Source organism: Labrus bergylta, chromosome 11, assembly GCF_963930695.1.
Source record: "Labrus bergylta chromosome 11, fLabBer1.1, whole genome shotgun sequence".
Taxonomy (NCBI): domain Eukaryota; kingdom Metazoa; phylum Chordata; class Actinopteri; order Labriformes; family Labridae; genus Labrus; species Labrus bergylta.
The window spans coordinates 22,635,819-22,659,051 of record NC_089205.1 but is presented as its reverse complement, the minus strand read 5'-3'; the positions used below and the strand labels follow the sequence as shown (position 1 = coordinate 22,659,051).

The following is a 23,233-nucleotide window of genomic DNA, read 5'->3' as shown; positions in this document are numbered from 1 at the left end:
ATATGAAGAAGTTTAAAAAAAAAAAAAAGAGGTCCGAGAAGCAGAACAGAAATGGTTTAGATACAGCTCCCTGCACTGATCCTGAGCGTGGCAGCCAGTGGTGTGTTTCAGATTGTTTCTATTTGCATGATAATATGACCAAGGTTTGACTCACGAACTATCACACACATGCACACATCACGGATATTTCATACAGACTGACAGTTCCAGCAGGCCAGATTACCTGAGCCAGTATCCAGGTTTTTTTTTTACTCCATGCTCTGAAATGAGTGAAATCCCCCCCCCATTTGCAGGGAGGTTACATAAGCCTGGTGTTCAGGTATATCCAGCTGCACAGAGGCAGTAAGCTGATTACAGATGGAACTAACACAATTACCCCCCTGTAATGCAATTAACATGAATTGGATTGTGAAATAAGCAACCGGACTGTCATGCGGATTCTCTAAAGATGTAGAGCTCCTCCACACTGACGCCGGAGAAGCTATAGCGTAGATAAATCATTTAAATGCTCCACTAAGCTAGTTAACGTCAGAGTATTTCAGCACACATGCTCAAGTGTTTTGCATTGCAAGTAAATGCACAAACAGTGGAACAGCTACACTGTAAACCCCTCTGCTTACATGTTTGTTGTCGCCCAATGCATTGGTCTAATTGACTGTATATGAACCTATATTGTGCTTTTTAGTGCAGTACCGAAGTGATCAGTGTTATTAGTAAGATTGCTGCATTGCTCTGCCATGTGCTAGGTAACTACTTCCCATACAAACTGACACTGTCTGCAGCACACACACTCAATATTGTAATTTGTATGTGCGTGTGAGAGAGTGTGGTACTTAGGTGAGCCTAATGTAGCAGTGATTTGCTGAGCAGGCAGCAGCACGGCTACAATTTATTCCAAGTATTTAGATGTTATGTGCAGCATTCAATCAGGCTTCAGCAGACGCACATAAAGTATAGCAAGTCTTTGGGATGATAGTGCTCCTGCTTGTACAGGGGGGAATTTTCAGATGCACACTGACTAAATGGGGAATTGCTTCTTCCCCCTCAATCATAAACGGTTCACATATATGCACACGGGGACACGGAGACAGAGGGGCAAAAGAATCCCCATCCGTGGGTGAGGCTATTGTAAAGGTCATCCCCGTATCCAGTTAAATTTTTGTTCTTCCTCAAGAGTTAAGATCTATAAAGTGATCAATAAATCTCTTTAAATGTCTCTGCATGGAGGCTGCATGTGATTTAACACCCCGCCACATCTGCTGCCTGGTTTCTGTTCGCTACACTGACACATCTCAACCTTCCTCTGCTCACAAATCATAGCTCTATCACCCCCTACACACCTAAAAATGTCCAGACCTTTATCATTGATTGATATCAGAACAGGTTCAAAAGTCCTCTGTAAGGTTCTGATCCAGAACTGCAGGATGATTCCTGGTATGGAAAATGTGACACCTGTGATCTACAGCGGGGAACAGTGTGTCCTTAGGTGTGGGATTCTTCCTTTCAGGCATTATTGATTGAAGAAAAGATGATCTGAGGAGGCCATTAGGAGGATTGAGGAGGGGGGGAACTGGTGAGGTAGGGCTGTGATGAACACCTTTCTCATCATTATGCCAAATGCAGCACTTGCCTATACATCAGCCTCACATGCAGATTCTGCCACACACATGTACACACAAGCAGCTGGAAAGGAAAGGAGGATAAGTCCAGAATTTACAGCGTTAGCATGTGATCAGTCCACTGTTGTGTTTGTTTAGATTCTTGTTTGTTCCCATTTTGTGCCGCCATGTTGTGGGGCTGGCTCTGCATCTGCACCAATGCACACATGACTGCACTCTGCTGATGGGTGGGGCTCTGTCACAATGAGCACAAGGAGACCCAGTAATGGCATACACACACACAAACACACAGAAGCACACTGAATTTTTACGATGTTTCCCAGTATCTTCCTGGTCCAGGCTTGTGGATTGGTGTCTTGGGAGGGATGCTGAATACAGTAAACTGGGCTATCTACAGCTGTTGTAAACGCCTCCTTTACCTCCTTCTCCCTGTCCTGCAGCACAGTGTGGCCGAGCTCACTTGCACTTGGGCCTCATCAGATCAAGCCAGATAAAAGCTGCTCAACTCCAGCCGAGAGCTTAATTAAAACGGCTCTGCCTTTGCGGAGTGACACCTTTTTACAAGCTCCTAACGGCTCTGTGCTCGCCGTTACTGCCAATCCAATTATAGACTAAAACAATAAAATAGATACAGAAAGAGCTGCAGCAAATAGGCTGGCGTAAAGTAAAAGAGGGGGAAGCTATTAAAGATTATATGAAGATTCGCTCAGTGGACTGCAGAACTAGGCTGCAGGGGTTTCATTTCCACCAGAGATGCTTGTGTAAGTAGCGTGTGTGTGTGTGTGTGTGTGTGGGGTCTCAGAGGAAATCCAGCCCAGTTCCCTCAGCCTGGACACAGTTCAGCAGCATCCCAGGGATTATCTTTCCCAGTGGAAGGTCACTACCTCAATGTCATTAGGCCAGAACTCACACAAGTATGCTTAAAACACACAACTGCACACAAAAACAAATCTGCACAATCAAGACTTTTTTTTTTTTTTTTCCAATGTGGCTCATTTCTATTCTTGTAGCTTCGAACGATATTCTGTTTCATATAAAAACTGAGTGCGTTATGGCTGCACTTGTGACATCTATAATACTCAAACAGCTATGAGAAAACTGTGGGGGGTAATACATGCACATTAAATGTGGATATTTTTCACTCTCCCTCTCTTTCTCTCTTTCTATATATATTCTACCCATGATTATTGGTTGTAACACCTGTGGGTTTCTGTGGATCCACTTAATAAGGCTGAAGGCTTTATTGGAGCCGTTGACACATAACCAAAAAGGCTAGTCCTTGGCATTAACTTTGTGGGTTTTCCACAGACGATTAAAGTAACTTGTCAGCATACATCTGAGACCACGTGTCCCACCAGTATACCAGAGTGGAATTTAAACCCTCAATGAAAAGCAGACCATGTCTAACGTGTTCAACTTCATCAGCGGCTGAAGTTTGCTGTCAATTTCTTTATAAATCGCAATTCAACTTTTAATATGCGTACTCACTCAGTATCTCCTTTACACAAGCGCTTTCTGCACTCCAAACCAGAAGATTCCAGCAGATTCTATACCATATTATCGATCATGTTAATATAGGACTGATGCAATAGGAGACTCAGAGGGAAGACATTAGCAGGAGACATTTGCCTGTCTGCCTGAGTGCACCACTTCCTCTCCTCTTCTTCTTCTCACTTTACTTCCTCTCTTCTCTACCTTTACCCGACACAGGAACAGACCCACCTGCTCCATCATGACGCCTCACTACCTCTGTCTGTGCTGTCTCTGTGCTGGAATTGGCAGAAAATCAATCCCGCTCTCATCTACAACCCCTCCAACCCTCACCCCTCCCTCTTCTTCTCCCTCCTTCATGTCTTACTCCCCCTCCCGGCTGTAAAGTGTCCATCCTGGACCGAGCACAAGCATCAGCACAACATCATGCCTTATCAGAGCCGGCACAAAGGCCCATAGGCACATTGTTCGTCAGTATCAGCCAGCTCCAGTTTCAGCGCACTGTCTGCTTCTGCCAAGCCCCAGAAACACATTCATGACCGTAAACAAGACAACAGAATGAAAACTGGAGTGGCCACCGAAATCATTCTGGGGCAAAATGCATCTTTAATTGTAGCGCCTGTTAATTAGAGTGCTATGAGAATTGGAAAAGATAGAGAGGAGGATACAGCACATCATTATTTATTATGCAAATGTATTCCATTTTAGACACAATTAAGTGATTAGAAAGCTGTCGCTCTCTGCTCTCTTTCTTCTCCTTGTCCTTACTTGTCTTTTTCTTTGCTTTTCAGCATATTACTGTAATGAAGCCATTACTTCTTCAAGTGAATTTTAATGAGTTTTTAACTAACATTTTAATGAGCTATACATTACCATAAAGCATGGATTAGACCAAATTGAATTGTGTGTGCGTAGATGTGTATATGTGTGTTGGTATTGTTAAGGGGTGTAAAGGAAAGAGGTTCATTAGGAGTTAATTATATTGTTTCTCGGGAGCGGCAGCACACATTTTTCCTGGCTCGGCCAGCAGAATTGCTCACTGTGGTCCTCCTGTCATTACCTTGCTGCCCAGGGGCTTGTTAGGCCAAATTAGGGGTGCTGTTTGAAAAATAAGCATTAATCGAGGCTGCTGTTTAAATAAGGATGATTGTTTAGGGTTATGTACTGAATCAGAGGTAGAAGCACAGTATGTGGTATGAGTTTGATGGAATGCACTCTATTCATTCACAGTCAGGCCCCATCTATCAGCACCTTTCGTACTCCTCTCTTCAGTTTGACCTTGATTAGACATCCTCTCGTCATTCCCTGTTGTGTCTGGATATGTCTTCCCTCTCTTCACCAGGCTTTGTCACTATGGAACACATCTCTTTTCTCCAATCCAAGGCTCTATTAAAGAATCACATTTCATATGATATCACCACCTGTGATTTCCCACCACGAAGGTATCGCTGCCAGCCACATGATTCTCTTTACCTTCACTCTTTGCCATATTCCCTGTATCTTATCGGTGTAAGTGACAGTGTTATTTACGATCCCTTAGCTCTGGATTGGGAGATAGGGAGAATAGTGGTGGAGATCTTATCATGCTTGGCCATGGTTCATGGAGAATGATAGGCCGGTGTGCATGTGTATGGCTTCATCTGTGAAAAACTCATCTGCAGTCGGTGTAGAGAGAAAACCTGACGAGCCGGTGAGAGTGAGGAAAGGGGAAAGATTCGACGCATGGGACAAAGCTGCAGGATTGGGAAAAAGTGATGAACTGAGAAGAGCCAAAAGGAAGACAGAGGATGACCCCTGATGGTGATAGGAGAGAATAAGTTGGACAGAGAGGAATGGTGATGAGTTGTGCTAATGATGAGAGTCTCGGCTCAGTTCTCAGAGGAGGTGCAGCCTTGGGCACCGCCAGACGGCCATATTTTTGCAGCTGTTTCTCTGGTCTGACCTGCAACCCCTCAGCGGAGGCATATAGCAGATATAGGTGAACCTGCTGCTTTCCTGCATGCTGAGGGGGTAATTTCTGCATCTGGATGTGGGGGGCAAAGGTTAGCTCTGTCCAGTGGGAGGGCAAATGAGTGAGACAGGGTGAAGAAAAAACTTGCATCCAGACAAATGGAGCACATCTCCTTTCACGGTGTAGCATTATACAGTGTAGCATTATCCTTCTCCTGCCTTCAGCATCAACAGTAATACAAAACATCAATGACAGCACATGGAGTGGCTTTGGTATGTTTTGTCAAGTGACATATATACTGTCTCTCTTCTCTTAGGGTAGAATTGAAAATGGCGGTATTGTAATGGCACTCTGCCGGATGAAGCGCAAAAAGCACTCGAATAAAATGATATTATAGCTTGGAGCTACCTCTCAAACACTCTCCCAGTTTGTGTGTGTGTGTGTGTGTGTGTGTGTGTGTGTGTGTGTGTGTGTGTGTGTGTGTGTGTGTGCATGGTTTATTTTCTAATCAGAGTGTGGGTAGAAGGTGGTGGGTCTGGGTGTCGGGGTATGGCCTGGGGCTTCTCACTGTTGTAATCTCTCTCTGTGTTTTTTAGACCCTGACCCAGGAGAATATCTTTAAAAGCATGTAAGGTCTTTCCCTCTGGTAAAGGGAGGGGAAAGTAATAACAGCCACACAAACATACACAAACATTCAAATTTGCAGTATTACAAAAAGATACCAAGCCCTGCAGCTTTCAAGAAATGTCTCACAGTCTGTCTGGGTTGTGAGCGTAGATTTTATGTGTGTGGTGTATGTCTATCAAAGTGATGTGAATGTCAGAAAATTATATTTTCTACATCAGTCTGTGTTGTTGTGGCAGTGAACGCAACCTTTGTGAACCAAAGCTAGGTGCTCTCCTGTAGGTGAATGCATTTGTCAGCACTTATCTCAGTATGCAGGCCGGACACTTCAGTCAAGGCTCCCCACTAATCTTACAGACAAGCCGTGTCCCCTTCCTGTGAGTAATATCTTAGATGGGAGAAGAGGGTGCACTGTACAAAATATCTCTCCTCATGCTGTCCTTGCCCTGCCACCTCTGTGCTATGATGCTAGGTGTTTGTGCTGTCATGTATCTGTGGCTGGAAGTTTTCCTGTTTGCTGAGTCTATCTCAGAGAAGAACACACACAGACACTCCAGGTGAAACTCCCTTAATGGTTGCTGGCACAGGCCTCCCCTGCCAATGTAGGACAATCTGGTTTACAAAACAACTGCGTGGGTGTCTCCTTTGTGTTTTATTTTGGCAAAGACCTCCACTCCCAGCCCCTTGGCTGTTTCATAGCACAACTTTGCAACCTGACTCCCGCCCCTTTAAGTTTGAGGTGTTGAATCAGTGCCAGCTGAAAGAGCTGCAAATTTGCCATGCTTTGCCCCCTGCCTGATGCTCCTTCATACAAATCAACCAACTCCTGTGATATTTGGGAAATAAATAAATAAGTGAGATATGAGAGGCAAAAGCAGATTAATATTATTCAGATATGAGTTTGTTTTAGCCTCCAGCCAGATTGACAGATGTAGCACTTGCCAACAGAGGGGTGTAAATGTAAAAAATATATAAATATTAATAAGGCGGTAAGCAAGAAGGCAGAGTTTGGGGCCTGCTGGAACTCCATGGGAGGTGAGATATTTTCAGTGGAAGAGTAGCTGGGTGTTTCAGGGGGATAGAAAGGCAATTACCTTACGTCTGTCGGCTGTTTCGGGCCCTGAATGCCTACAGGGCCTCAAAGCTGGCTGGAGAACTGTCTCTGACAGCTAATGCACAGACTCACTTAATGATACACACATATCAGATGCTTAGATTAATGGAGAATGCAGTCATGTTATGATTCTAATATAAGTGCATTTACTTGCCTTATGATCCCATGCATAGTGTAGACTAGTGCATGGAGGTGCCTTAAGGCAGCAACGGGAGAGATGCATGCTTGTACTGTAATAAAGCCGGGCAGATTTTACAGTGAGCTGAAGAATATTTGAGTTGTGTGTTTATTGGTAAACTGTAGGAGGTGAACCTTGACGGCCATGGCCTTGTTGTTTGGATTAAATTATGTACAAAAGAGTATTTGGGCTGACCCCTGCCCTCATTTGCTTAGTAAGTGTATCTGTTCACTGTGTTGTCTTGGTATTAACAAGTCCTGAACCAACACACAGGGCCTAATCCCTTCACTGGTGCTGTGTTATCTGTTGGTTCACTTGTAGCTGTTTGTAACTCTGTGTTTATCCTGTCCTCAGCAAGTGTGTTGTTCGTTATTTATTTGCTTTAGTGTGTGGCTCTTCTGTTTGTATTTTTTCTGTTTCTACATGTTCTATATTTATTTAGATTATAGGGCAGGGGAGCATTTACTGTGACACACTTTGCAGTATGAGATTAGATTAGACAGAATGGCACATGATGCACGAAATGTGTGTTTCTTTTGTCACTGTTCTGTTTCAGAGGAAATCGATTCTGGGTAGATCCCATGGGTGCTAGCAATGAATGGAGGGGAGCAATTAAATCCAACCTGATCTTGGAAACAACAGGCAGCGTATAGTCCCAACCAGGCTATGATTTTAAACAGCAGGACCTCCGTTTGTAATGCAAATACCATGAGCACAGTAGTGATGCTGTTATACCCACCCTAGGCAGAGGGTCGGCCACTCTGAAGCCGGCTAATTACCTTGGCTTTTTAGATTAGAGGGCAGCCCTGCATGAAAGACAGAAAACCTCGACTTCTACCTATTCTGTATTCTCTCCTATTACCCCTGTGTAAAGGTTTCATTTGAATTCATGTCACACAAAAGTCCCACTCTGTACCCCTGTGCATCCCCAGGATAATTGGGTTGAAAGCTTCCTCTCTGCCTGCGCCCGCTTCTCCTTCGTCTAGATAAATAAATAAGAAGACAATGGCTGTGCTGCTTTCTGTAAAGAGGGTAAGAAGAGTGAATGAAGAGATGAGAGAAGCCTGGAGCGTAGGGACCAGTTATCCCCTCTTATAATCCCGGCACTCCCCGCCATTGTCCCCAGCGCCATGTGGAATTTACATAAGGACCTGTGGTGTTGCCCTTAATTTAGCCCTCCTCAAGCATCTTCAAACATCCTCCAACAAGCTTAGTCCTTTTATCCTTCAGAGGAATAAGGCATCTCTTGCTGGTCGGATGGACACTGCTGCAGCTGAAATTCCTTATGTCCCACTCTACGGATTAGTTTTATTGGAGATCAAATGAAGAAAGATGTCTTTGAGCACACACAGCAGGAGAGGCAGCATGACCTTTAGTTTGTACCTTTAAACTTCAATCTACATTAAGTATGATATCTATTTATTTATTTATTGTTATTGAAGACCAATCCTGCTCTTAGAGTTGAATTCCTAACAGATAGTTAAGTATGTTTGTGCTTTCACATTTGTGTTTGTCTGATCCTACATGTGTTTGTATCTCACAGCAGCTCTCCTTGTTTAATAATGTGCTGGTGTTTAGGTGAACACTATACAAAGTGAGAGGCTATCTCTGTGATGAAAGGCCTACCTGGGGGTGATTAGATACAAGGCCACAGTTGTTCACCAGACCACCCACTGACATTGTGTGTTAGTACATATCTGTGAGTGTGTGTGTGTGTGTGTGTGTGTGTGTGTGTGTGTGTGTGTGTGTGTGTGTGTGTGTGTGTGTGTGTGTGTGTGTGTGTGTGTGTGTGTGTGTGTGTGTGTGTGTGTGTGTCTGTGTCCCTATGCCAGCAAAGTGAAGCAGTGTAACACCACTGTGAGCTCTCACATGTGAATGACACCAGGCTTCAGGGCATTCTGTCTGTGTTTGTTCTGCTACATCCACAGGGACCTCCATTAGCTCCAATTAGCTTTCACTTGTGCTCGCCTTGTCAGATGAAGCTGCACACATCTCATGTCAATAGCCAGGATGAAAGCGGCACACATTCATACTGTGTTGTGCACACAACTATATTCATACAGGGGGAAACAAGTTTGACTTAAAGCAATTTAAGTTTAAAAGTATGCTACACTGCTGTACTCACCCTGAACTGTTTTCTTTTTTCCTCTCAGTGCTGCGAGATGACTTCAGACAAAACCCGACAGACGTGGTGGTGGCAGCAGGAGAGCCAGCCATCCTGGAGTGTGTTCCTCCCAGAGGCCATCCTGAACCCACCATCTACTGGAAGAAAGACAAAGTGCGAATTGAAGACAAGGATGACAGGATCACTGTAAGTACCACTACCATCTGTTCTGATCTACTGGGAGCTTTATTGTCAGTGTGTGAGAGCATAGAAAAAAAGCTTTAGCTCCTGTAATGATCTGCCATTGAAAATGTCTCATTCATGTCATTATAATAGAGATGAGTCATACTTTTTAGCTGCACTTTTAACTAACAATTGTTGAAATGGTCATACTTGTGTATTCAAGGAGTTTCTCCCCCCCCCCCCCCCCCCTTCAGATTCGAGGAGGAAAGCTAATGATTTCCAACACAAGAAAGAGTGACGCTGGCATGTACATCTGTGTGGGTACCAACATGGTCGGAGAAAGGGACAGTGAGACAGCACAAGTCACAGTATTTGGTGAGTTTTATTACTCCAGTTTTCCAGAAACATATTTTTTTGTACAATTATGGAGCAGAGAAACTGACAAACATTTCTTTTTCATTATATATTACTTGTAATTTTGTCCTATATGGGATGAATATATCATTACTGGTGCTGTTTATTGTCATTACCTTATGTCTATGTGCATAAAATTATGATATAGTGCTGACCAAGACAATGACAGAGGGAAATTGACAATTCAAGAGAAGAGAATATTTCCATTGGCCTATTTTTAAAAGATATCTTTGTCTATCCTGCAGAGCGACCGACCTTCCTCCGCAGGCCCATCAACCAGGTGGTCCTGGAAGAGGAGAGTGTTGAGTTCCGATGCCAGGTACAAGGAGACCCTCAGCCAAATGTACGCTGGAGGAAAGACGACGTTGACGTTCCTCGTGGGAGGTATGTGCATCTACGAGAATATTTATAAAGAGCTGTCTTTTCCTCTGTTGCTTTGTATGAGAATCCACTTTTAGCATTCGTGTGCTTCTCTGCATTCCAGTACAATTGTGTTATACTTGTGTGACAGGCTGCACTTAACGCAAAGAAGCTGTGGAGGCATGAGTTCAATCTGAGTGGCTGTTTCAAAATAATAATAACTCACACAGAAAGCTCTCCCCTGGACTGTCTGCCAGCAGTGGGCTTTAAGAGCTCTATTAGGCTGTGTGAAATGCAGATTATACATTCAGGCTAAAATGACTCAGGTGCCTCTGGTGCCCCAGTGGACCATTACAGGAGGTGACAGTGTTTCATGTCAAAGAACGAGTCTGTATGAGGACAAACAGATATTGAGCTGTACAATTAAAACTGAGTGACAGGTAAGTGGGCAGGTGCGCTAAAAGGCAGGCTCTTAAACGAGGGGAAAAAAATAGGCTGACAGGTAGAGATACAGGCAGAATGAATGACAGGAGAAATAAAGAGACATAGAACAGCAGCTGACGTGGTGTCTGTGTACAGCTGTTCAGGTACAATTTTGGCACAGAAACCCGAAAGATAAAAGCTCCCGGCCTCCCCTGCTCATTTAACTCTTCAGTCTTTGTACCTTGGCTGATATGACGTGCAAACACCCACAGTACAAAAACTGAAACTGATGAAAGAAAGCGCATTGCAACTCTGTAATTTACTGCTCAAACCATGACCAGCTACAGTCTGTCTCACATCCTGTAAAAAAAAAAAAAAAAAGCCACTGATGACATAGTGATATTGCCCCCGTCGTGTCCTGTGTGTTGCCTGTTGCTCCACTGTGAGTCACTGGACCCACAGTCAACAGCAGTGTCATTGTCAGGAGTGGACTTCAAAGAGACAAGCGCTCTCTCCCCAGCCAACAGACAAGTGACACACTCCTTGGATCACCTCATGAAAACATACACTCTGTGGACCTGACATCTCTCAAGGCTAGCTGCAGAGCAGAGCGTGGGAGGCTTGTTTGTGTCTGATAAGGTTTTGGTTCACTGGGCAGTGGGATACAAGTGTGGTGCCAGAGCAAACACATAAAAGTATTTCACTCATGTCTTTGAAAGGGAGTTGGCTCTAGAAATTAGTTTATTTTGTACACTAATTAACAAATTTATAACAGAGTAGGATGAGTCCTTCCTTTGATGTTTGGCCTTATTTGGATACAGCTAAATAACTGAAAAGAAGACACTGTAAAAATGAATAAGCAATAAACATTGCACAGTTTCTAATTACATGAGCTCCTTTGTTTTCCTCGCTATATTTAATTCTCCAGTTGTTCTTTGAAGCAGAAAGCAAGCATGTATAATGTGATATTCTAATTCTGACATTTTCTGATGCCAAAAAGAAGAGTCCTGGAGTTATTAAATGACTGTTCCTGCTTTCTGCTTATCCTCACTTAATAAACATGAAATAGGGCTCGTCTCTGACTGACAGAAGGATTGTTTGAAAAACCCATGAAATAATATTTTCCAGGTTGATAACTATAAATGCTCTAAGGAAGAGGAGAAAAAAAGAAAGCTACTGAAGCACAGCCAATGTTTCATTACACTAAGGAAATCTGTCTGTTGATCAGCTGTGGTCTTCACTGTAGGAATAAAGACGACCAAAGATCAAGCACTTCTATAGTCAAAGGGGAGAGATCTCTGTTTACTCTTTATGCAAAAAGGTTACACTGTCCTTATTATTATGATAAGCTGTTAAAAGAGAGACTTCTTCTTCACCATCAAATAGTTTTAACTTTGCTGCTCCCCTAACACGCTTTAAGCATGCTAGTGACCTTCTGTAGGTGTTTGTGTGGGTGCAACTTCTATAGTAGGAAGAGGGAACCTCAGCTGAGTAAACAGGTCTTTAATATGCTCAGTGGCTGCAGCAGCCTCTCAGGCAAACACACACACACACACACACACACACGCTCAGGCAGACAGACATGAAGCACGCCAGGATGGCACTGGCTTTAGTCTCTGTGGGATAGAGAAGGAGATAGAGACAACACAAGAATGGTTTCAATTAGAGAACAAAGACAATGGTGCTGCTGTTTTACCTCTTTGTGGGTGTTATACTGTGGAAACAAAATCAAAATCAACAAACAAGCTACTTTACTCGACACTTGTCAACAGGTTTTACTACTGTAATGTAATAAAAAGTACAAATATATTGTTATAAACTGCAAACATCATAATAGGAAAGCTTCAGAGACATCAATGGGAAAACAATCAATCGGTCACTTGTTAGAATCAGGGTCAAAGTATGTCAAGGAACAACAGGTGCGTCAAACTGCAGGTGAATACATTATTTAAAAGACAATTATATTCTTATGAATATAGGTGTATGTATGGTTTTGTCTTATTTACTGTTATACTTTGACTTTAAGGAGAGCACTGTGTCTGTGAGGTGAAAGTGTTAAATAGACGCAGTCCACCACACATACAATTACTTGTAAAAAAGGTAGACTAGCCAAGACAGAATAATTACCTGTAGCTGAAATTAGATCAGCCCATTTGTTGAGCTTGCGGGTTCTTACTTTCATAAAGGCTATTCCATTTCCTTCATCATCTGGGCTCTTAAATAGGACTGTACAGTATGTCGCCGTCAGGTCAGAAAAAGGGCATCACTAATTCCTCCTTTGTTACTCAGAACTGTATTCTTTGTGCTGAGGTTTCTCTTCCAGGGTGGGTTTATGAAAGGACCAATAGTTATGAGAACAAACGGAAGGTAATTAAGATTTAACTCTTACCAGGGTAGGAGGAGAGGAAGAGAACATTCTCATATATATCTGCTCCAGGCAGGATTAAAGTCACTGACCTGCACGTTATATTGAAATCCCCCAACCTCCCCTAGACAACTCAATTTGATTCTAATCAGAGTCAGACAAACTTTATTCATATTTAGGGGGACAACCCAGGCATTACAATTGATCCTGTACAGAATGAAAGCATGGACTATAAGTTAAAATGTGTAAAATATGTACATTTTACATAATCAGAATATATACTGTTTACAACTTATGAATAGACAAGAAATACAGCAATAGATATACAACGTGAGAGATGAGCAGATGCATCCAATAAGGTGAAATGCTGAGATAAGAGGTAATTAGATATAAATGCCAGAATGTATAATTAAGATTAAATGAGAATATTGTTGAAGAAGAACATTGTTGAGTGAACTATAAAAAGACAGTATTAATGCAGATAATTGCACAGGTATGTTATTGCAGAGAGAATTTCTCAGTTGGATTATTTTGTGTAAGAAAATGAACAGGAGCACCTTCAACAGGCTGCATACATGGTTGTAAATTGGGTTTATATTTTTTACAAGTACACATTAGATGAGATTCAGACTGAAGAGTAGTGTCTCCTCGTAGAAGAAATTCTTAGGTGTCCTGTGTAAAGCAGCTGGATTGTAGCATGTGTCCCAAAATCTATAAAATGCTGAAAGGGTTTATGTAAGGTGTATATGGCCTACAATGCCTTTCCAAAAATGTGGAAAGGCATTTGCCATCATCCACATTCAGTGCTGCATCAACAAGCCATTGTTTTATTAGAAAGTGTCTTGGCTTGGATTAATATAAGTATCAGATTATTATCCGTCTGTAAAGCATCTCAACAACATCTTGGGGAAAGCACCAAAGCTGCTCCTACATCACAGAGCTTTGAGTCTACATATTGAGGAGTTTGTGCCACAGTCTCTGAATCTCAGTGAGGAGACTTGAGCAGTATTTCTTTTTTTATCTCTCACTGCCTACGAGCTCAGTGTGTGGCCCACGTCTTCCCCTCCTTTGGTTTCTCGCTCCCTCCTCATTTGCTGTGGACCCTTTGTGCCCTCTCCTGTGCCTTATCAGAGCCCCTTTGGTCTTGCAGTCTATCTGTATTCAGCCCCCTATGTCCCCAATGACCTCCAAAGCACAGCCCCTGCAACATTCAGCAGAAAAGGCCTTTCTTTTTGACTCAATCCCTCTGTGGTACGTGTGTGCTGGTGTGGGTGTGTGCATGATAAAGGTGTGTGGGTCATTCTATTTGAGAGAGCTTTTAAAGCTGGTGTGACAGGAGCGCCTGTGTTGTGCTGACCATCCAGTTTCTGTGATTTCTCTCCTCCACAACTCAGCAGAATTAAAATACGGCAGGCTATGGTTCCTGTCTCCATCCTGCCTCCATCCTGATATATAAGTGGAGACATCTGCTGTTTATGTCTGAGGAGGCTGGTGAGTGGAATGACAGAAGGATATGTGAGGGTGTGTAGGAACAAAGTAAGTTAGATAAAATGATAACTAACCTTTTTATGATAGAGAATATAGAAACCTGTCTTAGAATTATTCCAGAAGATGTGCAGATGGTCATCTGTTATGTCTTACTGCTTTCAGTTTTTTTCATGAATAACAGAAAAATATACCCCCTTACTTCTAAGAAATCACAAGTTTTTACCTCAGCCTCTGACATTTTCCATGCTTTGTGTGTTTGCGCATGATTTGTTTCTTACACAAAAGCTCTCAGAAAGTAAGAAAAAATAGTTGCTTCCAGACATCGATCAATGAGCTGAACTTTCCTCAATCATCAACATTTTCCAGGACGACCATGGTGCCCGCTCCAAACCATTTTTGATTAAGTACAGGCTTGTACTCCAGTTGCTGTGGCATAAAGGACAAGCTTTTTTAAAAGGCAAATTTAGGATCAATTTTCTTCTAACAAACCCCTCGTCTTACCATAAGGGCTGAATTCCTGCCAAACTGTGCTTTGATTAATGTAGGATGAGGTGATTAATTTCAGTCGGACTGATGGGAAGGCCCTGACCCCGCTGAGGTGAGGGACGTGCCAAGAGGGAGTGCAGTTCTGGCTAAGGGCCTTACAAAAGGAAGATGAGAAGCGATAGCGGTTAATTGATTCCCTCTCATGGGTGACAATGCCCGGACAGGTAGACTCCAGCTCTTTTGATCAGGATGAGGTAAAGTAGCAGTCAGATGGTGTGAAAGTGGATCAGACTGTCAGAATGAAATGGAGCAAAGAGGGGACTTTGTGTCAAAGCGGTCAGGCCAGAGAGCCAGCTGGAATTAGTCCTGTAGTGCTGTATCTTCAGTCTGAGTCATGTGCTCACAGTTGGCACACAAGCCCTGTGCCTACCGCAGCCACAAATCACATGTACACACAAGGGAGCCGCAGATAAGATCCTCTCAGGTTGGGTCATTTTGCGGTTAAGTGTACACACTCATTCAATGGAATGAGAGATAAGATTATTTTAATGTAAGGGAACTGGCACACAATCCAAAGAAGGAACATGGATGAGTGTGTTCCTGACAGACGGTTTCAAGGCAAATCCTCTCATGAAGAGGATGAAGAGGATTTTTGAGATGTAAGGCTTTTAAAGTTTGTCCAATAAAGTTTTCATCGTTTTCGCAGCCTTCTGCGTGCAGAACACATCAACTTGACAACCGATAAAAATTCTGCTTTGTCTTGTCATTCGCTCACATTCCCATCACTCCTCATCTCCCTGCACGAGCGAATAACTCTGCATATGTGTGCATATGTGTAAGATGATTGTATACTTTGTTCTCTGTGTGAGTGAACCTCTGTGTACAGGGTGCCTTTTTGGGTTGAAAAGGAGGTAGAGTCAGGCGGGGTGAGCTTGGCTCGGCTATACTATCCACAGCCCTTCTACATGTGCAATTACATTCCTCCTCTAATAGAGAACAGAGCTCTACCCCAATCCAGTCTCAATAAAGAGCTACTGTTCTTTTTTTGTGTGTACTGATGTGTGTGTGTGTGTGTGTGGCTACAACTACCTCTTATCCCTGAGTATTTCCACTCATCTTGTCATTTAGGCTGATTTCATATAAGAAGTTGATTACAGATTGATTGGGCTCATATTTCCCACTAATTAGTCATGCACTAGCCTGAGGTTGTGTTTGAGAGATTGACGATAAGCAATAAGCAGACAATAAGCATGTTGTTCTTCAGGTGCGTACGCTTATCAACCCAGAGGATTTTTCATAGTAAGCTACATGTGCTAAGCTACATTTTTCCATCCATGCTTTACACAGGAGTTTTCCTGCAATCCCCCTAGTAACGTTTCCTCGCAGAGTTGGGGTGAGCTGATGTGTGAACGCAGCAGGAAATATTCAGAACAGTTCATGGCGAGCGGGCAGCAGAGGTGATGACATTTATATTACATGACCAGTGACCAAACTGATGGGATCTACATTCGATCTTCATGTGCAGCCTGTCCTGATAGAAGTATACAAGTATGCACGTTGATAGCTGTACTAAATTTTCAGAATATATGCTATAGGAAACAAAATAAGTTTTAACCTTCCATCTTCCGGCTTCCATGGTTTTTCATTAAAAGTCAATTTTAAGTGAGTAAGCCATTTGTCTATTATAAGCACCTAGCTAGCTAACAACATGATGCCTTGTATTACATTGATGAAGAAGAAAAAATATGGCAGCGCTGACTTTTCAGTTTATCCAATTGCTACCTGACAATCTAATGACATTTCCATTAGTTCTATTTTCACTAGAACTTATGAGCAAACCTTAAAATTCAATGAAGTGTATTACCTTCTTTAGCATGTTGGCATTTGAAGTGTGAGCCATTTAGCATGCTGACATAGGATTTAATTCATTCTTGCATAACAATCAACTTGTTAAGAAAGGGTTTGGACGGCTTGATTGAGATTACTTGGAAAACTGTACTTGTTCACTATATCTCACTGTGGAAGTCACAGCAGTCTCCCTAAGCCCTAACTTGTCCCTAACATGCTTTTTCACATTTCCACCCTCCCTCACAATGTCAGGATGTTCAGTTACCCATCTTAGCCAGAGGGCAGTGTATGGGAGGATTCTCTCTCTCTGTTTTTCATCTGACAACAGGCAAGTCCCAAAAGGTGCTGTCTCATTCCTTTGGATGCCACTCATTCTGTTGCAACAATAAATGCTTTATCCACATCCTCAGCCATTACCTGAACTGTACATCCCCTCTGTGTAGAACAAAGCGTTCAGTCATGACTCAGTCAAATAATCATTATGGCTCCTTAAGTACCTGTGCAGAGAGGAGGAACTGGCAGTCAAAGTTGAGGAATGTGATTCAATAAAGCTGCCTTTGAAAGCTTGCTCAGGAAATGTCATAACAGCATGCAAAAAAAATAAGACATGGATAGACAGGTCAGATTAGTTCTGCAGCTGCTCGTGGCAAGCAGCCATCGGAACACCTGAGGTCGAGCTGAGGGGTCTTTCCCACTCTGAGGGAAATGGACCAAAACATACTGTTACTCCAGTCCCACCAGGGGCTATTGCTTTACACCAAGGGGGTTTTTGCCAAATGTAATTGTGCTATGTATTATCTACAGTAAACTGTTATCCACTGTGAACAATTGTTTATTAACTTTTAACTGTTCCCCTACAGAGTCAAAATAACTGAACTGAATTTATCCTCCTAACGAGTATCATCTGTGTAAGCCCGTGTAGCTTATTCCTCTGTTCCAAAGAGCTCCGATGTCATCCAAAACATATTAAAAACACATAAAAAGAGTCATTCTGTTGCAGTGGGTCGCCTTTTTCTCCATTACACCGAACATGACCAGTGTAGTTTGCTCTAAAACAATTCTGACGACTTCGTTTTCAGTCTCTGAAGGGGTTAGCTCCATGTTGGGCAGACATCACTGCTCTCGGTTCTTTTATGTGTTTTTAATAGCTGTTGGACTACAAGTTTGGAGTTTTATGGAACAGAGTCATAAGCTATAATAAAAGGATAATATAACTTCAGGCTTGCCCCTTAAAGCCCCTTTGTGGGTTTGAAAAAATCTGACTTTGGGGATTCCAGTGGTAGTATTAAAAAAAGACACTAACAGAGTGCATTAGATACATTGAAAGGGCCGAATGCTGCAAAAAGACTGCACCGATGTCAACTGAATTGTCTCTTTTTATTCAAAATAAAGAACTGTCGCACAGAGGCAAATATAATGTCAAGCACTGATACAGTGGCCCTGTGTCAGTTCATTTCATCTCTGTTCTCAGTGTCTGTGAGTGACAGCTTGTGGGCGGCAGACGGTTGTCAGGCTGACAGACCACTATCATAGAGCCTCCATTCCCTCCAGCACACTGCTCACACACTGCCAGGCCTGCACCCCCTTCAATTACAGCCTGGAACAACAAACCAGGCCAGCATTATCCCTCTGTCAACCGCCATACAATTCATACAGGTCTAAGCACACTGGCATCTATCGGCAAACACACACATAAACACAAACATTTGACTACTGCAGTGCAAATGAAATTTGGTCAGACTTTGTCTTTGTGCAGAATCTGAATTTAATTCAGTCAGGTGCTTTACAATAAGAATGTGTGTTCCAGTGTACATATGTTGCCAATAAACACATGTAGCAGACTACAATGACATCCACATCAAGCTCTGAATGTAGTCAAAGCTTTCCACACACATACAGAGAAACATCTCATGAATATTGATCAAGTTTTGAGGGTTCCAACTGAACGCACACTTCTCTGTGTACTCTGTGTCATTGTTGAATAATTGATCCCTCTCCCTGCAATCTCCATTTGTCACAATGAACAGTTGTGCTTCTGTGTACCCCTCGAAGAGAAAATGCACTTTCCACTGAAACTGGCAGACAACTCAACAGCTATGGATGAAATACTGAAGTCTAATATTTCAGAGGGTTCATTTTTTATCTGACTTTGTGGTTTTTGCATTTATTGCTGAAAAGACAGCTGAGGTTTCATGATGTTGTATTTTTTGTTGACAGGTACGATATCAAGTATGACAAGGACGACTATGTGCTGAGAGTGAAGAAGGCTTCCGTTAACGACGAGGGCACGTTCACCTGTGTTGCAGAAAACCGCGTGGGCAAGTTGGAGGCGTCCGCCACTCTCACAGTCAGAGGTATGAAACACCTTTGTTGTTTATATGTTATTTTTTCACATTAGCTAGCTCAACACACCACTTTGAGAAGTCATGAACCCCCGATGTTATTGTTCTTGTACTGTGTGTGAGGTTTAGATTGGCAGGTTACTCCACAGGGTCTTCTTTACTCCAATGAAAATCCAGAATGCTGACTCCCGACACAAAGAGAGATGTACACAGTATATAAACCTATTCAATTATTTACATTCCCAAGTGCAGCGTGACACACTTTGCCACCCTCCCCCCGTCCTGGTGGTCCGCTAGCCACGCAACCCTTTATGCCGTAACCATCCAGTCAGCAAAGCCATTTCACAGATTACTGGTGCACACCGCCAGTCCCACACCTGGGGTTTGTAAGGTTAATAAAAACATTCTAACAATAATTTCCCCTCTTTTCAACCGTCTTCTTCCTATTAAACCCAAGTGTTAACGGTCTCTGTGGACCGCTTTGGTGCAACACAGGGGGGCCAGAGGGAGAAAAACAAGGTTGACTTTTCATTTGACATTAGTAAGGTAGTTTTGGAGTGTAGCATCTTGGTGTGTCACTTGATGGTGAGGACACATTCTGTAATGTGGAGGACACACTGGGGATCCACCACTTGCACCAATTCTCCCAAATAGAAATAAATTTTATGTAACCAACATGCTGTATTCACTTATTCTCTGAAATGCTCTCTCTCTTCCTCTCACTCTTTTTCTCTGCTCTGTCCATCAGCACATAGACCTGTGTATTTCATTAAATGCAGACAGTGAAGATCCAGTAGGTGCTTTGTCTCCTGAAGCTATTTTAATGCAATTCACAATTATTGACCACCAGGGGGCGCTTTTACCAGGCTGCCTTTATTAACCAGTTGTCTGGAGAAACAGAAGCCATGAGCTTCTCAATAAAAACTGTCCAGCTGACAGAAGCTACTGGATGCTCTCTGCCATCCTTACCCTGTGCAAACAAATGTGTTATCCCCAACACAACATGCCATTCATTCTGACTTTGATTTCTTTTTGTCTTATTTCATTCTGTTGTTTTTTTTTTCTGTTCCTCTTCTCTTGTTTTATGTGTTTGTGCGTCTGTGTCGTGATTTTGTTTCGTTTGTGTATCCACTCCACCATTGTTGTGTCTCCAGCTCGCCCTGTCGGTAAGTACCCATCCTTCTGATTTCAATCCATCCTGCATGCCCCCTTCATACAGACCTCTGCATATGACTGCTTGACAATCAAATAGCATTGCTTTATTCTTTCTGTATTTTCTAACACAGGTGTTACATCACATTGTTTATCCTTAGAACTATTATTTGCACATAATGATGTAGTCTATATAGATTTCACATTTCTACTAGGATTAGTAACAGTTAGTAAGCATTAATGGATTGTTGCACCAGAGCGTTCTTTGATGTAATATGATAATAAAACAGACTAATAACTGCAGCTAGCCACCATATCCCGGTTGCTGCAATTTAACTGAGCTGAAAGGGAAGATTTTATTTTCATGTTGCTTTATGTATTTTGAGTGTCTATGTTCATGAGGAACTTAATCAACTGAGTATCTAGAAATACTTTTCATGTCAACAAACTATGTCTTTACTGATGTAACAGTAACTCTAACTTTGTAATGAAAGACACATTTCTTAGAATATGCTTTGGTGTTTCAACCATATAATACGCAACAGCCACAACATTTGACACATACACATGGTTTTTGTAGGTCTGGATTTCTATCATTTAAACTAGACCTCAAAGAGTTTCTGATTTAACTTGTGTATGATTTAAAGTAAAAAGTGCTTTATATTCAATATGAAATTGGTCTTTTTTAAGGCTTGGATGTATTTTTTGTTTCTTTCGAAAAGCGCAGACCCAAACAGCTGATTAATCTGCTTCATGTGGTGTGTAAAGTAGTGCTAAAACTAATTGGCTTGTGATTGGAAAAGCTTTGAATTTTTTCAATGTAGTGTACATTTACCCCCAACTCAGAAAATACCAATCCATCCCTTTGACAACCCTTCCCAACAGCACAGATTTCACAACTCTTGTTACTGAAAGTTTCATTTCCCAGTGGAGCTCCAAGTACAGGCTCTTTAGATTGGACACCCTGTCTTGTACAATGACTGAGTGGGCTGGCAGACTGAGCGTCTCAGACATTGTCATCTCATATGGTGCAGGACGTGTTTGACTTGCAAGTCTTTTGGCCATCTGTGAATTTTTGGAACACAAAGCTGAGATCTGTTTGTTTTGGATGAGTTTCTCTCCTTCTGAGCCCCACAATGCAGAGCTGGGATCTCATTTTATTTCCCTCTAGATTGGGGGAAAAAGGTCAAGGCAGAAGCAGATAGGATACACTAAAGATGTTAAATTGTCAGAATAAGTCATTAAAAAGGAGAATCTGGAGAGCAAGGCGTTCGTTTTTGAGGGCACAAACAGAAGAAATACAGGTACAAGAAGCAGGCGCAAGGACAAAGAAGGGAGAGGAAAATAATGGCAGAAATATGTGTTGAGACAGGCGTCAACTGGCAGAAAAACCCAGACACTGCCTCAGTGGCAGGACTTGGGTTGCCAAAACAGCAGCAGCTTTTCTATGATTGTCAAACTGTCAGCTTTCAGGAAGATGGAGGAAATTACACATTCACTCTGCTTGTGGGAAGAGACAGTAATTGCTGTCGACTTGTGAATAAAATATGATGAACGTGGGATTTTAAAGGAGGGGAAATTCTTCATAGTTTGTGTGCCTGGTGCACTGAATGAATGCCTGTCTCTCTGTCCATTTGTTCTCTTCACCCTGACTTCTGTTTCATGTCGAGCCCTCTTCCAACCAGGAAGATGTGGCTGTGTCATGAATTAAATATGGGCACCTGATCATTTGTTTTCTTAGGAGGGGACAGGAAGGAGCCTCTCACATGTCAATAAGGGTTTCTGTATCAAAACAGGGCCAGTGTGAGTTAGCCTTGAGCCAAGCAGTGAAACCATCTCATACTGACTTCCTCTTGATTTGTTGGAGTGTTTGATCTATATTTCCCTGTAGGAATCACTCTTTCTTTGAGGTCCACCCACCTACTTTTTTTTTCACAAGTATTTTTGTCATGTATTTCTTTGTCCATGTTTTAAAGTGGACAAAAACATTGTGATTGTGGTGAATTCAAACTTTTTCTGGCATTTGAGCAAGTGCGGTAGCAAGGCCTACCGTCTTCCTCAGTTCGCTGATTTTACAGTAGTTAGATACTTTGGGAATCATTACACCACAAATGGTTACGGATATGTTAACAATACAATAAAGATGATTTAGATTTCTTTCTTGATTACATTTTTTTTTTATAATCTAGCAGAACAACAAATCTGTCTTGACATCTAGCTGCAAATAATCAAACATTCAATCAAAAAATTATATTTTTTAAAATGTCACATTGTTTAATCTTTTATCATTTCATAGATTCATGAATACTTGAAATAACGTGAACCCCGTTTCTGCAAAAAAAAAAAGAAAAGCTGACTTGGAACTGTGAAGAGGGAAAAATGAAGAGAGGGTGTGAGACTAGATAAGAGGTGGTGGGATGCAGTGCTGGTGGCCAGTCTTGCAAGGTGTTAAACCATTTTTTTTTAGCAACTAGTTAGTAATGCACTATGAAGTATCAAACAGAGCAGATGAAGTAAAGGGAGAGAGTCAAATTCTTGCCAGAGCATGATTTAGGAGCTCTGTATCAGACCCACTGTGTGAGAGCCACGAAATATCCAAGCTGCAGAAGGCCAACTGGGAAGGCAGCAAATCTGTAGCCATCTGTACCATTCCCAACTGTGTGTATCTTTGACAAATACACACCACCAAAAAGGGATTACATGGAGAACCCAGCCAAATGGGAAGGGTTGCGCCTTACTGGAACCAGCTGGCTTGTCAGTGAAAGGATCACAAAGAAATCAAAGGAAACAGAAAAGGGTGCAAGATGTTGCATTGCAACAATACAGATTTGTTCTTTGTCACATTATAATTTTTAAAACAAACTTTATACATTTTACAGTTTCTGGTATTGTTTGAGTAAAGAAAATAACTGTCAGATACTACATTAAAGCATTAAAGCATCTGCTTGAAGTTATAGCAAGGACTCCAATATAATAATAATCTCTGCAGAACCACGTTTCCTCCTCTTAGAGAAATGTAGTAGTTGTCTTTTCTAGGCAATAAAAATAAAATTAATTCTTAATAGAGATTTTTGTAAAAACAGTAAATTAT

At 42.1% G+C, this 23,233-nt stretch overlaps 1 protein-coding gene across 9 annotated transcripts in view; it reads left to right on the top strand.

The window, feature by feature from the left end:
• The window catches only part of robo2 (roundabout, axon guidance receptor, homolog 2 (Drosophila)), a 248,241-nt gene that overhangs the window by 179,928 nt on the left and 45,080 nt on the right, over positions 1-23,233 (top strand). For 6 of the 9 annotated variants that reach the window (XM_065960202.1, XM_065960203.1, XM_065960199.1 and 3 more), the window contains exons 3-7: positions 9,131-9,288; positions 9,519-9,639; positions 9,924-10,062; positions 18,866-19,002; positions 20,145-20,156. In XM_065960202.1, coding sequence (XP_065816274.1) covers positions 9,131-9,288; positions 9,519-9,639; positions 9,924-10,062; positions 18,866-19,002; positions 20,145-20,156 — 567 coding nt within the window. The remainder of the gene's footprint in view (positions 1-9,130; positions 9,289-9,518; positions 9,640-9,923; positions 10,063-18,865; positions 19,003-20,144; positions 20,157-23,233) is intronic. The other 3 variants (XM_065960204.1, XM_065960198.1, XM_065960200.1) reach the window with 1 other exon arrangement.